Source organism: Myotis myotis, unplaced genomic scaffold, assembly GCF_014108235.1.
Source record: "Myotis myotis isolate mMyoMyo1 unplaced genomic scaffold, mMyoMyo1.p scaffold_m19_p_15, whole genome shotgun sequence".
NCBI lineage: Eukaryota > Metazoa > Chordata > Mammalia > Chiroptera > Vespertilionidae > Myotis > Myotis myotis.
Window position 1 is genome coordinate 42,755,965 of NW_023416319.1, and position 15,952 is coordinate 42,771,916.

Here is a 15,952-nt window from a genome sequence, read left to right on the forward strand (position 1 = left end):
TTCTAGATAAGACCCACTTTTCAAGTTCTATAGTCTAAAGGAACTTTTTCAATGAAATAGAAGTTGACAGGCTATAATAGTAAAATAGGTGCTACTGGCTGGCCAGTGTTGCTCAGTGGTTGAGCACTGACCCTTGCACCAAGAAGTCTCTGGTTTGATTCCCGGTCAGGGTACACGCCCAGGTTGTGGGCTTGATCTCCAGTAGGGGGCAGGTAGGAAGCAGCTGATCAATGATGTTTCTCATTGATGTTTCTGTCTTTCCCTCTCCCTCTCCCTCTTCCTTCCTCTCTCTCTAAAATCAATAAAAACATATTTTAAAATAGGTGCCACCATAAATTCTAGAACCTTAAAGTATTCCTAGTACACAGAAAACCTGATAAAGAACACACTTTTACAATTTAAATTAAGAGGTCATCCTTTATGAGACTGAAATAATTGGATTGTTTTAATATTAACATTTCTCTATATTGCTGAAATACATTTCAAAGTTTCTCTAAATCCCTCAAGAAATACTTGAAGTTGTACTTCAAAGACAAATTAATGATAATAATATACTTCTTCCAGAAAATACAATTTTGACATATCATTTCCAAATAATAAATAGTTGGGGCAGGGAGGGCTGGAATATTAGAAAGAGGAAATTCAACAGCTTTCCCATGCAATTAATGCTCATACATCATTTAGTTGGTACATAGACAGATGATGCCAAAGCCTTAGTAAGCTATTGATCTTAAACAATCACACTATTCCAAATAAAAAATAAAATGTTGCACAGTTAATATGTGTTATTCTTCTTCCCCATCACATATATGAATTAGCAGGAAGGTAGATTTGGGGATATGTCATACAAAAATCAAAGCAAGATATTTCTAATTTGGAATAGTTTAAGATTTCTTCTTCTCCTAACTCCGAGTTTCCAATCTTTTCAGAGATAATATTGCTTTAGCAACAAACATAAATTACTGTGCAACAAAGTGTGGAAGGTGAATGCTTAAGATACTGTAAACTTCACTCTGCCAGAAAGCCATTCTCTTTTCAGTCCCAATTATAACCACTAATAGCTCTGAGCACTATTCCAAATACCTAGAATGCAAATGCTTTTCTATTTCATTACCTACATGGCTGTAGAAAAAAATGAATACAAATGAAGATGCTTTAAAAAAAACAGTGACAGAAGACTTGATTAAAGCAATGATAAAAATTCGAAAGTCCACTGGAACAGCATTAACTTCAAGGAAATGATACAACTTTATTGAAGTGATTTATTTCAGGTCTCAGCATCTGATGAGGTATTATTAAAGCCCTTGAAGGAGAAAATCACCAATTCTACCACATTAAACCTGCATACTTGCTTCAAAGTGTGCACATTCTTTCTCTGGATGAAAGAATTGATGTTTTACCATTATTGATCATTTGTTACCTGCATCTAAAAATTAATTTTGAACTTTGGTCACTCAAATCAATCAGTGCGGAAAAGAACTGTCCTGAACTCAGCAGCAGTCATGGTTTTAGTCACATGGTTTACAAAAGGCTTCCCTATCACTTCATGTAAAAACAATCTCAGTACCAGTTTTGAAAAATATGTTAATATAGTATTTCATCTTCTCCCATTTGGAAAAATATTATAAAAATGCATCATAAGAATAAAAATACAAAAGTTTCACTCTGAGGATCACCATTCACACCCTTGATTGACACTGTTCTAGTAACTACTGTCCCCGAGGAAAACCTTTATTTGACGATTTCTAAATCATTTTGCAATCAAACATTTATAGGTATCCCTTGAACACTACTGACCTTTAAGATATATCAAGAATTTAAAAATTATAGTTTGCATTTCTATGTCAGGTACTGTGCAGTCCTCACTGCAATTCTATGAGGTAAGTGACACGATCAGCACTTTACAGATTAGAAAACTGAGGCTTAGAGAAGTTAAATAAGTAGCCCAAGGTGACAATGCTATGAAGTGGCAGGACAGATCATGGTCTGACTCCTGAACCCATTCCATGAAACGTTACATGTTATAGTGTATCAAATACAAAGAAACGTACCAGGTTTCTACATTGTTTGCAATTTCTGAAATTGTTAATGGGCACTGCATATTTTTGGAGCAAAACACAGTTCACTATTGTAAAATATTAACTTTGGGGCTTAACTTGTATCAGCTCGGTTATCTTAAAAACAGTCTAGCTAATGATGTAGGTACACATATTTTTATGCCTTGACTTGTTCAAATGTATATTCTAATCATTTTCACAATGAGTATCAGTTTAAGAATGTAATGGCTCTTTATACTCTTCTTCATTAACAAATCTTAGATTAACTTGTAATTGGAGAAGCTTTTGATTTAAATTTAAAACTTTTAAAAATGCATCATGGCAAAGACAAATATGCAAAGCAAGAACTCTCCTCACACACTCTCTGCAACCAAAGCACAGCAGTGGATGTTTAGGCTGAGAACCCATTTGTACCAGAATAGGATAAATTGCTTTGAGTAGTTTTCATAGAACTTCGTTTAAGTTTAAAACATGCTACAGTATTTCTGCTAAAATAAGAAAAAGTAAGTTAGCTTGGAACCAAGTCCTCTCAAGTCAAAGTGAATTTCAAATCTTGTTTCATGACAAATAACTAAGTATGAAGGTGTTAGAAATGCAATGGTCATGTTCATATTTTCAAATCAATAATGATAAGTTAAATGGGTTAAGCTGACCCCAAATTCAAACACAATAGAATATAAAATTAAAATGTAATAAAAAAACATCAGAAAAGAAGTCTGAATATTTGGGGCAACTAAATAAATTATACCCTACTTGGGAGCCCTTGATGATTATATTGTTCCTTTTTTCAACCTGAATAATCAAACACATGGGTTAAACAACAGACTTAAGTTAGTGGTAGAACTCAGAGACTGGAAAGAGACATTATGCATACTCCTTGCAGCAATACAGTAAGTATTTGATACTATTCATAAGCTGCATCTGAAGATGCACTCTATGCTAACTGGAAAACAAAAAGAATCCAGCCTTCCCACAGGCAATTGGGACTTAGCATGCAAAGGACAAATCCCTGTAAGGAAGCAAGCAAGAAAGCCCTCTTCTATGAGGTGGCTGCTCATTACCTTTGGAAGTTTAAAGGATTTATACCAGTGTCACCAAAATGAGTGATATTTATAGAACCCGACAGAGATAAACAATTCCCCCACAACCAATTCTAAGAAAAAAAGTTCATTATTTTTAATACATAAAGCTTACTAATAAGATATCCTTAAGAATACAGTAACACTTGATTTTAAATCCTTGATCAACAAAGAATATTACTTTCAATAGTCAAAGTTTAAGGAAGACTGGTGCTCTTTTGTCATCTATGGTGGCTGACTACTTAATGCTATAGATTCCAGACTTCGAAGCACCTATCTCTTCTCTCTTCTAACTTTCTAGGAAGGACATCTATCTGAAGCGAGTCATTTTAACTCTTAACGCCTTCCAGGGGTGGGCAAACTTTTTGACTCGAGGCCACAATGGGTTCTTAAACTGGACCGGAGGGCCGGAACAAAAGCATGGATGGAGTGTTTGTGTGAACTAATATAAATTCAAAGTAAACATCATTACATAAAAGGGTACGGTCTTTTTTTTTTTTTAGTTTTATTCATTTCAAACCTGCCGGCCCGCGGGCAGTAGTTTGCCCACGGCTGCCTTAAACCATACAATTATCAAGTTGTTAGCTGCTTCTACAAACCGTTGTACTGACTTAGAGAACAGGAAGTCATTTCCCTCAGTCACAGGTTAGCATCCCATCTGATTTATGCTCTGTAGCACTATGGTTGTGCATAGCTATTCTAAAATAGACTCTCTGGGATTACTAATACATTTTTTGACATAATTATGCAAGTATTTGTTGGTTTGTTTCACAATGCAGTTAAAGGCAAAGATAAGACAATACATTCATTAATGATGGGATGACTGGTTTGATATTTGGTAATGGGACTACTAAAAATATATCCCATTTTAAAAATAAGGAAGCACATAAAAATGTTCTATAAAAATAAAGAGTATCCTGTGATCTTCATTAATTATATCATTGTTTTAAACCAAAAGATACTCTAATTCAGTTTAGTTTATATTTTTATTAAGAAATGCAAGAGTAATGTTTTTTAAAAATGAATATAAGCTATAAAGAGTCTAAACCTTCAAAGATCAGTTTAAAAAGTACTTCTTACACGTCCTTGAAATTCTCTTATATCAGCCTACAATCTATATATTCTTTTTTCATGGTTTTCTCCATATATTTTCTAGCTTTTACAAGTTAAAGTTGTTTAGTTTAAAAAACAACAACAAGATAATAAAGTCTTTTAAATGTTCTGTTTCCCCTGAAGCCATTTTGAGCAAAGTGCAACTAAGCAACGGTTTATCTATATTTATTATGTAAGAAATTTTAAAAGAAAAAACTATTAATTTTTCACTTGAAGTTACTGTTACAGTTCAATTAGGAGCATGACATCCCAACTAAGATTATTTAAATGATCCAATATACTGAATAATCCTCATGTAATATAGTGATTAAAATAGTTTGTTGACCTTTTGTGTGATACATCCTAGTAAGGTTAAAACTTCCTTTTAAAATGGACTAGCCAAATTTTCCTATCTTGGTTGGTTTTTTTTTTATGGCTTTATGAAGTTGTGATTATTTTGAGTGATGTTATAGTTTTTAGTTGTAAGTACACACTGTGGAATGAACTTTATAAAGTTTATTACAATAAATGTAAATAATCTTATAAAAATAAATGAAAAACCACTTCCTTTTAAATTATAGTAGGTACTATAGTCTCAAGGACTTGTATAGTGTTTGAACAGTCATATTAAAGAAAAAGTACATAAATTTAAAGTGACAGCAATGAAATTATTCTCTGAAGGGAGCAGGGAAAGGACATGAGCATGCACCGAACTGAACCTTTGTCCCTGAAGCATTACTACAGGTTTGGAACATTAACTAAGTTAAAGCACATGCTGTCAGTACCTGCCAGAAATCCTGATCAGAAGATGAGAAAAAGAAAAAAAAATTGACATTGCTTGATTATATGAGCAAACTCCCATTTTGAATATATATATAAATATCACAAAATATAACATATAAAGGACCAATTAAGATCTGCAATAAAATCACTGAACACCTGGAAATAGAAAATGAGGACCAAATAGATACATTTTACATGTAATCTGCTAGGTACAATAAAACAAAAAGCAAAAACCACAATAACTTAATCTATCCTCCCGAAAGTGAAACATACAATTGCAGAAAAACTTCATATTACTATAAAAAGAAAACACATAAATAATTACCTGTATCTTAAAGAAAAGGGAAAACAAACACTTCTTTTTTTTTTCCATGGGTAGTCAAACCATTTCTTTAAGGTTTTCCATTTGGATGTCTCACTATAACCTTATGGATATAATATTTTTGAACTTCATGGCAAATTCATTGCTTTACCACCCAACCATATTAACATACAGGCAACCAAACTCAAATAAGTTCAGAGAATTAGTAATTACCCTAAGGATCAGTTCAGATCTCCTGCAAATTATGTTGCATTAAATAAAGTACTATTCATATGCCATCTTGAAGATTTGATGAAGCAGTCTAGGTTAGCTAATTCAGCTGAGTACCATTCCAAAATATCTTCAAATATCAAATAATTTAAAATATTTTTTTTCAATACATAAGCTTTACTGGCTGTGAAATAAAATTTGACCTGAACTTATCATACTTCTTAAACCAAGCTTAGTAGCATAAAAAAAAAAAATTCTTGACTAAAAAAATATTGGTTTTAGCAATTTACAAGCTTAAGGCTAGGTTTGGTATGACAGGGGTAGGATGAATCACTGTAAACACAGGACAGTTCAGATATGAGAAATCAAACTAGAGGTCTCTCCAGTTCATGGACTAAATATTTAATCCCAGCCAACTGGTCATTACAGAGATAACACAAGTAGGTTTTTTATACCTGATCTAACTGGGAAGGAAAGAACCACGGAGAGAGTAATTATGCACAGGGTATGCTATTCTGTAGCATTTCATACAAACCAAGAAAGAAGATTTTATATATATATTCCATTCATAAATTGCTCAAAGTCATGCAAAGTAGCTATAATTTGTAGAGCCAGATACTTCATCCATTGTCCTGATTTTAGTGAGAAGGTAACCGGCACTGAGAGAGGGTGAGTAGTAAGTGGTCTCTTGCTGAAGGTTACCCATCAATTATGTGGCAGAGTCCATATTTGAACACAGGATGGTCTATATCCAAAGTCACACTGTTTTCACCCTGTGCTATTTATTATGCATTAAGTTCAGCATTCCATAAAGTATTTTTCATTTACATTTAGTAAATACTGAGATTCTCAAAATGGAAATCCCTTGGAAAATATTTCAGACACCAAAGCCAGATTTTCTTAGGGCTGTGGTGTAAACAAAAAAACTACAATTGCTAATTTGTAAGTAGAGACAAAAATGAGAAACTGTTTTAAAATAATTTAAAGACCTTGGATGATAAAGAGGAAGAGGAAAAAAATCTGAGACTAAAAATAAAAGAGAAAATTGCAGCAGGTACCAAAGGATTTTTTGAAATGCTGAGTCAGTTTCTGCATTCACTGTTAATCTAATTACCTTCTAAACTTCTGCTTGTCTGAACACCGATAAAACATTATTCTCTCTACCATCTTGATTACAATGAGCCAAGACCCAATTTTTCAAATACAGATGACAGTGTTACTTAAGAGAGATGGCTTTAGTAATATTAAAAAAAAAAAAAGAACAAAAAGCATTTTTCAAATTCCAATTGGTGTTTGTGGCATATGAGAAAATAATGGAGCAAATAACAAAATAACAGTAAAGTTGAAATTCTGATTTCTACATTTAGCTATTAAAAATTGTATACATCTTATTTTCTTTCATTAAAATGAAACACTGATTTTTCAGAGTAATTATGGGTTTCCAACGGTACTTTATCAAAGCAGAAAAATTAATTTTAGCAGTCTTAGGAAAAGAAGGTAAAAGAATAAGTTTTGTTTTTTGCCCAAACAGCATTAAGGTAGTAAAGTGATTATCTGATAAGAGATATTTCTATTTACGAATAGATTATATAAACAAATAGCTTAGGTGTATGAAAGATGGCAGGGCATAGTGCTTAAGATGGTGAATTTTGGAGCCAGACTACTAGTTTGGAATTCTGGCTCTACTCCTTACTAGCTGTATGATCTTATTTTTTTTTTAAAGGGTTAAGTTACTTAACTTTTCTGTACTTTAATTTTTTATTTGTAAAATGATAATAAAAATAGTAAGCCACCTTAAAAAATAGTTGTGTAGATTAAGTGAGTTATTACATGTAAGCACTTAGAACAGTGTGTGGCACATACTAAGCACTCAAAAAGCCCTAACTATTCTTTTTCATATTTATTATTGGTAATAATTATCTCAAGAGATAAAGAGAGTCAAGCATTGTCATTTAGAGATTACTCTAAACTGGAAAAATTAAACACTGACAGCAATGAGTGAAGAGGTTAATGGTGTTTTTTAAAAGGGCTAAATTATTACCCCTAAAATAATACGTGACTATGAAATAATTGTGGAGAACTTCAGACTTCAAGGAATTGAAGTACTTTATCCATTCTCTTGAAATCTGTTACAGTTTTTTTAATGTCCCTATTATAAAAGGAAGAGAACACAAATAGAGTGGGATTGATGGGCAAATGAAAACATGGATCAAAAAAACATGGGAGCGAAAACAATAAAATTCTGCCTATTCAGAATGAGCAATAGGAAAACTGGAAAAAATATATCAATTCATCTAGAATTTAGAGTTGGCTGATTTAAAGTCTCTGGAAGGTGAGAGAGAGAGAGAGAGAGAGAGCTAATTAACACTTCAGAATTCGTAAGAACATCATAACCTGCTATATAAAGTTGAGCAGCAGTTCAAATAAAGGTAAAGATTTATCAAATTTTGTCTCATGAGAATTTCAGTCTACTCTCTCCAAATTTAAATTTTCTTGATCTGCAATAGTTTTCACTCTTAGAAGACAGGAAATCCCTTATATAACTTACTATATGTGTCAAGGAGAAATACTATACTTGACTTATTCCAGACTCATATTTTATCTGTGATATGAAGCAAATAATCACAACTTGAGTAAAGAACTAAGAGGAAAATGTGTGCCCACACTTCCCTCCAGGAATCAAGACTTACCCCTAAAGGGAATGGCATTTTAAAGTTCATTTATTAACATTTCAAAAATAACTTTTACCTAGTAAGCAATTAAAAGCATTCAGTTATATTAAAACTTTGATTTTTAACTATGGCTCCCATCTTTTTTCTGCTAATTATCTTTTCTATTATAAACACCGTAATCAGTATTTCCCTTTGTAGACTTTAACCATACTTTTATTTCTTTTACCTAAATGTGGACAATTTTTATTTTAATTTGATATAAAGAGTTTTCCTATTCCATGTGAACAAATATTCTAGTATATATCACAAAGAAGATAGAAATAAAACACTCGTTAATTCTTCCAAATTAGAGAGATTCTAAGGGGGCTGTAATTACAAATCTACACTAATAAAAGAGAAAGATGCAAACTGACTGTACCTTCGCGACACCCACCAGCCAATCAGGAGTGGGTATGCAAATTAACCCAACAAAGATAGTGGGTTAATTTGCATACACAGGCACTGAGTAGCCGGGGACAGGGTGGGATGCTTGCATCGTCACCATGGTGATGACGCAGGTGTTCCGCACCGCCCCAGCTGCTCCGGGCCTCTCAGCAGCATGAAAGGTAGAAAGGCGGCTCCAACTGGAGTGAAGGCAGTGCCAACAGCCAGGGGAAGGAAGGCCATTCTTGCACGAATCATTGTGCATCGGGCCTCTAGTATTAAATAATCTCAATCTGGAGGCATCATTTCTGCAATGTTCAGGAGAGCTGGGGTAAAAGGGAACTTGATAAGGAGGAAAGAATAAAAAATATACTTTCTGAAAAAGAAATACAAGGTGGAACGATAATGGGCAATTAGTTTTAATGAGCAATTACTTGTTACCTGAAAAAAAGAGGGTGAACTTTAATGTTTTTAGATGAGAGAAGAGGATTACATTAAAACCCTGGAATATTGGTATTCTTAGCTAAAGAAACAATTTTGCCTAGATGGTGAAGTTTCCTACTGTAACTTAAAGCAAACAACAAAAAAACATGGTGGTATCTGATATGAAGAGTTATCTTTCACATGCAATAGAAACAGAAAATACAAAACATAATTTCCATATTTGGTATGCTGAGAAAAAAGGAGAGGTAAGAGAACCTGGAAAAGGGAGGGTATAAGCCACACGAATAAAAGAACTACTAAATGATTACATGAGAGAAATATTTGATAATTACATAATATAAAGGCTCCATTTAGAAATTATACTTTGTTTCATAGGCCAATTATTAGATGATAAAAATTAAACCCAGAAAAAATAGTTTTCATTAAAGAAATAATTCAAAATTCATGAAATAAATGCATTAACAAAAGTAAAATGTATGAACATTGTGCATTGCTGGGGGAGAAGGGTTTTTTAAAAAATCTAAACAAGGGAGAAACCAAGATGGCGGCATAAGTTAACGCCAGAGATTGCTGCCTCGAACAACCACTTCAAAAAACAACTAAAAGACGGAACGGACATCATCCAGAACCACAGGAAGGCTGGCTGAGTGGAAATTCTACAACTAGGAGGAAAGAGAATATCATACCCAGACTCAGAGGAGGCGCAGTGCTGAAGTGAAATACTCAGGTGCGGAGTGCGCGCAGAGCGGGCTGGCGGCGGAGGGTGTGGTTGTTGTTTTCAATCAGGAGGGAGTTTCAGACTCTGAGCTCCAGATCCGGGCGAGTCTCTAGGGACCCAGACTCAAACGGGAGAAGCGGGATTGTCTGGCTTCGGTCGGAACTCGAAGGCAGCTTTCTCTCCGAGGTTTGCAGCGGTTTCTGGGACTCTGTGAGGCAGAGCCCCTAGGGACAGAACTGAGAGCAGCCATAGCTGCTCGCTCTGGCCCGCCCTGTAGATCAGCGGGGACCCGCCCCGCCCAAACCCTGCACAGAGCCATTTGCCGGATAGCCTCAGGCAAAGGCTAGATTAGCACTGCCCTAGAGATCCAGCACAGAAGCTCTCCCACTGCAGACACAGCGGACTCTCATAGCCAGTTAGCCTGGAGGTCAAATCACCCCCGGTATTGCCGACAACAATCAAGGCTTAACTACAACAAGACTGCGCACAAAGACCACTAGGGGGTGCACCAAGAAAGCATAAAAAATGCGGAGACAAAGAAACAGGACAAAACTGTCAATGGAGGATATTGAGTTCAGAACCACACTTTTAAGGTCTCTTAAGAACTGTCTAGAAGCTGTCGATAAATGTAGTGAGATCCTCAAGAAATGTAAGGAGACCCTCGATGTTATGATAAAGAACCAACTAGAAATTAAGCATACATGGACTGAAATAACGAATACTATACAGACTCCCAACAGCAGACCAGAGGAGCGCAAGAATCAAGGCAAAGACTTGAAATGCGAATAAGCAAAAAACACCCAACCAGAAAAGCAAAATGAAAAAAGAATCCGAAAATACGAAGATAGTGTAAGGAGCCTCTGGGACAACTTCAAGCGTACCAACATCAGAATTATAGGGGTGCCAGAAGATGAGAGAGAGCAAGATATTGAAAACCTATTTGAAGAAATAATGACAGAAAACTTCCTCCACCTGGTGAAAGAAATAGACTTACAGGTCCAGGAAGCGCAGAGAACCCCAAACAAAAGGAATCCAAAGAGGACCACACCAAGACACATCATAATTAAAATGCCAAGAGCAAAAGACAAATAGAGAATCTTAAAAGCAGCAAGAGAAAGAAACTCAGTTACTTACAAGGGAATACCCATACAACTGTCAGCTGACTTCTCAACAGAAACTTTGCAGGCCAGAAGGGAATGGCAAGAAATATTCAAAGTGATGAATACCAAGAACCTACAACCAAGATTACTTTATCCAGCAAAGCTATCATTCAGAACTGAAGGTCAGATAAAGAGCTTCACAGATAAGGAAAAGCTAAAGGAGTTCATCACCACCAAACCAGTATTATATGAAATGCTGAAAGGTATCCTTTAAGAAGAGGAAGAGGAAGAAAAAGGTAAAGATACAAATTATGAACAACAAACATGCATCTATCAACAAGTGAATCTAAGAATCAAGTGAATAAATAATCTGATGATCATAATAGAATCAGGGACATAGAAAGGGAATGGACTGACTATTCTTGTGGGGGGAAGGGGTGTGGGAGATTCGGAAAGAGACTGGACAAAAATCGTGCACCTATGGATGAGGACAGTGGGTGGGGAGTGAGGGTGGAGGGTGGGGTGGGAACTGGGAGGAGGGCAGTTATGGGGGGAAAAAAGAGGAACAAATGTAATAATCTGAACAATAAAGATTTAATTAAAAAAAAAATCTAAACAAAACAAAAGCCAGACCATATATTATAGTATACCATCTGCATAATGATGTTGATATGCTATTTATAATGATTTCAAAATATTCTTTAATAAAATATGAACTCTTTCCAGGTTTGAGATTTTTAACCTTTTAAACCTAGTCTGAATATTTAAAAAATATCACTTATCTACAAATATATTCTTAAAACTAAAGGCCATTGACTATAGCTTCTTTATATATAGCCTGTGTTGGATAATTTTGAAATGCATAAATGATGCAAGTGCCAATAATAATGTATTTCATGACTTTGTACAAAGGAAATTGCCAATATCCTTAGAGTAAGGGTACATTAACATAAGGTAGTGATGGGCTCTGGAAAATAATCCTTCCCAAAATTCAAAAGCCACTTTATCAAATTCACTTTCAATGGCTATCATTTGAAATCAGAATGTTTTATTTATACCTTAAGGCAATTCTATTTACTTTTAGTCAAACGGAATAGGAGAAAAGAGGATAGGTATAAAGAAAGAAATAACTATCCAATTATTTGTATCAGTTGAACCATTCTTTTCTACTTTGCTTTTGGAAATTGTACGAAATTCAAGTATAAATGAGAAAAGACCCAAGGAAAATAATACTATTTCTACATTTGCCTGCTTTCAATGACAAAAAGGCTAAAGTGCAATTCAATTAGAAGGCAATAAAATAAGTTAGTGCTTCTTACTGGTCAAAAGTTAAAACAATGGGGAATAAGAGAATGAGAGTTAATATTCTTTCTCTAAGCAGTTCATAATTAGTTTATCTTCCAAGTTAAAAAATAAAAAAAGAGAAAATGATCCATTTAAACATCTAAGCAAGTTTAAAAGGAAATTCCTCTAGGATGTTAGGTTTCTACTAAATTTCTAGCCATATCATGTATGAAATTTACTATAATTACCACACATATCTGTTTTTTTGTGTGTTTTTTTCAAAAATTCAATATTTGTTTTAGGATTTATATACTCTAGAAACTGCTACTTAAGAATTAAGATTTCCTGATTGAGACAATAAAAGAGTCATGAAGATACAAAGGAAAATAAATAAGAAGACTGATAGCTAAATAAGTGTTGATCCTTATAATTATTAAGCAAAGGTTTTATACATGCAAAAATCCCTGGAAAAACCTCTAAAGTTATTAAACAATAAATTTTGCACTCATTATAATTAAGTCTTAAAAAACAGTACCAAAGCTACTTTCTTAGCTTCATCTGAAATAAAAGATAATTCATAAATTTACTGTTCAAGTTGCACATATTCAACTTCCTTGCATGTTTTCAGGTTTACATATATACAATAGAGAATTGAATTCTCATGCTACTCTGGATTCTTTCAATGACCAAACGAGTGATCTGTTAAATTGATTTTGCTTTAAGATATCACTGACTAAGTGAGTCATACCTCCAAGAAATATGCATTGGCCAGTTGATTTTTCCCAAGTCATCAAACATTTACTGGTTACCTCCTGTGTGCCAGGCATATGTTGGACTCTGAGTGACACAAAAACAGAAAAGCCAGGGGCCCAACTTGCCAGAGACTCTGAAATCAGACCGTGACATCAGTGTCTGCAAATAACCGCTAATATGGATACGGTACTTTATCATACATAAAGCAGACACCAAGGTTCAGGGGAAGATGTGGCTGTCACAAAGCAGAGCTAGATTCTGAACCTAGGTCTCCTAACATCAAGTTCAATGCCTTTTTTTTTTTTTTAATCACTGTTTCTCTTAGATTATGTGACTTTAAAAAGAAGATACTCACAGATGGAGGCACTGTGCCACCTGAATAGGAAAGGTAATTTTTAGGCTGGAAGCGTTGGCTGAGCTCTCTCAACTCTTAAGTCAGCCACTCATTATTTCCACAAAAGACCTTAGCACTTATATCTTCACCTTACCAGTATGTGGAGTTTACATAATGAAGCAGGAAGGACACCTTCCTGCAAGATCAGTTTCTACTAACCCTGACCTCTACCCATCTAGACCCTCTTTTGTGATCCTGCCTTTTCCAGCCACTGCATGATTTGCCTCCTGATCTCCTTCACTTTAGGCTTTGTAGAACCACTCCTGGCTCTTTCTTCTTTCTTCCTCCTCTTTAAAATTGACCTTTTACTTTTCTTTCTGACCCTGTGTAATACGTTCTTTCTCTTTTTGTAGAATTCAGCCTGAAAGGGAAAAACATGTTTAACTAACTGCTTTGAGATAATAAAATTAAAATTTTCATTTTCTATACTTAAGAATGATTTATTATGAATGATTTGTTCCAGGCATAAAATAAAGAATTAAAAGTAAGTATAATGCAAACATATGTAAATTTGGGGTCTTCATAACTATTATAAAAGCACTAGGAAGGACTTCCCTAATTTTCTTAAGTTACTGCTATATACTAGCATAGTCTGAAGAAGGTCAAATCAGATAGGTGTTTCTAAAACAAATGCAATATTGGGGAGCTTGTTAACTTTTGTGGCTTTTGAATTAAAGCTCAAATGTCAACATACATTGAATTATGCCTTAATATAAACAGCAGGCAGTCCACGAGTGTTACCTGTGTGGATAAAGATAGAAGAAACTTCTGTTTGGCTCTTCCTGTAGAAGCATCTGAAGGCACTTACAGGCCTCCCAACCTAAGCAACACTCTTTTTTGATAAGATAAACATGTATTCAGAAATCTCTCACAAATACTGGAGGAACTTTAAAATATTATTAGTAAACAAGATATACACGTGCCATAGTTTGCTCACCTTTCCATCAAAGCGTTTTATTATATATTGATCCAGGCCCAAGTCTGTAAAAGAGAAAAAACAATTCAATCAACTCAAATGAAACATGAAATGACAGCTCTCAGTTTTGTTTCCAATCATTCAATTAAATGTACTAGATAATTTAGCTACAATATTATTCCAAGGTAACAAGAATGAAAATTTTGTCCCACTTTCAGACTCAAAGTGTAACTGCCATAAGATACCAATGTTTTACTTTATATATGAGAACTGAGGCTCTGAGAGGATAAAAAGGGTAAAAGTTCATGTGCAAACCTATTCAACAGCAGAGCCAAACTAGAATCCAGGACTCTTCCCAGGGTGGTACTCTTTTCATTACATCAAAGTACTAATTACCTCTAAACTAAGAGACATTAGATTAATCTGAATACATAATACTTCTTTTGGATCAAGTTAAAGAAAGATAAGTTTAATATCAAAAGGAATTTTTGTAACACATATAATCAGATACAAATAGACCATCTTAATATTACCTTTTAAAACTGGGATAAATAATAAATATTTACCCTGGGAATACCTAGCATTGAATTCTAAGCACTGTGAAAGATATAAGTAAATATATTAAGTGCCCTTGAGGGCAGGCATTTTTTTGTCTTTGCCTGCTTCTTTCTTTACCTCAGGAATAGTGCTTGATCAATAAATGTCTATTAACAAATGAATATAAAATTTAGAAAGACATATGCACATAATAATTAACATTACAAGGGAGCATAAAATTAGCCCAATAAGAGGGTGCGATGGAAGTTTTTAGAGGGTTTAGAAGTCGGTTCCCAATTATGCTTACTTTTTCTTGCATAATTACTTAGTTCTTTTCTTTCAGTTCTTACAGTATTCATTCTAGCTCAGAACTTATCTTCCTATGTCCAGAGTACAACAATGATTTGATTATCATCCCTCCCAGAGGAAGCTTTTTGTACTTTCGCTTCCACACATTTGGTTATACATTCTCCTTATCTAAAACTAGAGGCCCGATGCACAAAATTTATACAAGGGGCTCGGCCCTGCCACTGCCATGGCTGCCTCTGCCCCCGCCCACCCGCCACGGCAGCCACTTCTGTCTCGGCCCCTGCCACTGTGGCTTCGTCTGGAAGGTTGTCCAGAAGGACGTCTGGTCTAATTAGCATATTACACTTTTATTATTATAGATGTGCTTCAGTTTCTAGACACCCACCATAACAAAATGAACCACTGACTGCAAAAGATAAGGCAGGAAACATTTAAAAACAAATCTAATCTGAACCTCACAGATGTTCAAAAAGATTACACAGTAACAAAGAACATGCTTCGTTTTATCTTTTCATGGTGTGGGGCTGGGAGCCCTTGCTCCTCAGGGTGGAACTCTGCAGCCAAGATATCTCTCCCAATTTTTAACAGCCACACATGGGTGTGGCACCAGCCTGGTCTGCATCTCCATCCCTCCTACCAGTTTCAAACAGCTTCTTCTGTATATCCTTAGTTATAGGAATTCTGTTCAGCTAGACTTCAGGTGGTTCTCAGTGATGCTTGTTCTATATTTTAGCTATAACTCTGATGTGCTTGTGGGATGAGGTGAGCACAGTGTTTACCTAATCTGCTATCTTAACCGGAACCACACCTTTAACTTCTCTGTATGGCTTTGAGCTACTGTCTAGTATCCTTTCATTTC

General features: G+C 34.8%; 1 protein-coding gene across 12 annotated transcripts in view; it reads right to left on the reverse strand.

The window, feature by feature from the left end:
* Positions 1–15,952, reverse strand: part of MICU1 (mitochondrial calcium uptake 1) — a 181,769-nt gene that overhangs the window by 102,911 nt on the left and 62,906 nt on the right. For 9 of the 12 annotated variants that reach the window (XR_004972226.1, XR_004972225.1, XM_036337031.1 and 6 more), the window contains 2 exons: positions 14,269–14,312; positions 13,531–13,692 (listed from right to left, as the gene is read on the reverse strand). Coding sequence is in view for 10 of the 12 variants with exons in the window: in XM_036337031.1 (XP_036192924.1) it covers positions 13,531–13,692; positions 14,269–14,312 (206 nt within the window). In the remaining 2 variants the exon portion in view is untranslated. Of the gene's footprint in view, positions 1–5,013; positions 5,026–13,530; positions 13,693–14,268; positions 14,313–15,952 lie in introns of all 12 variants that reach the window. The other 3 variants (XM_036337037.1, XM_036337036.1, XM_036337035.1) reach the window with 2 other exon arrangements.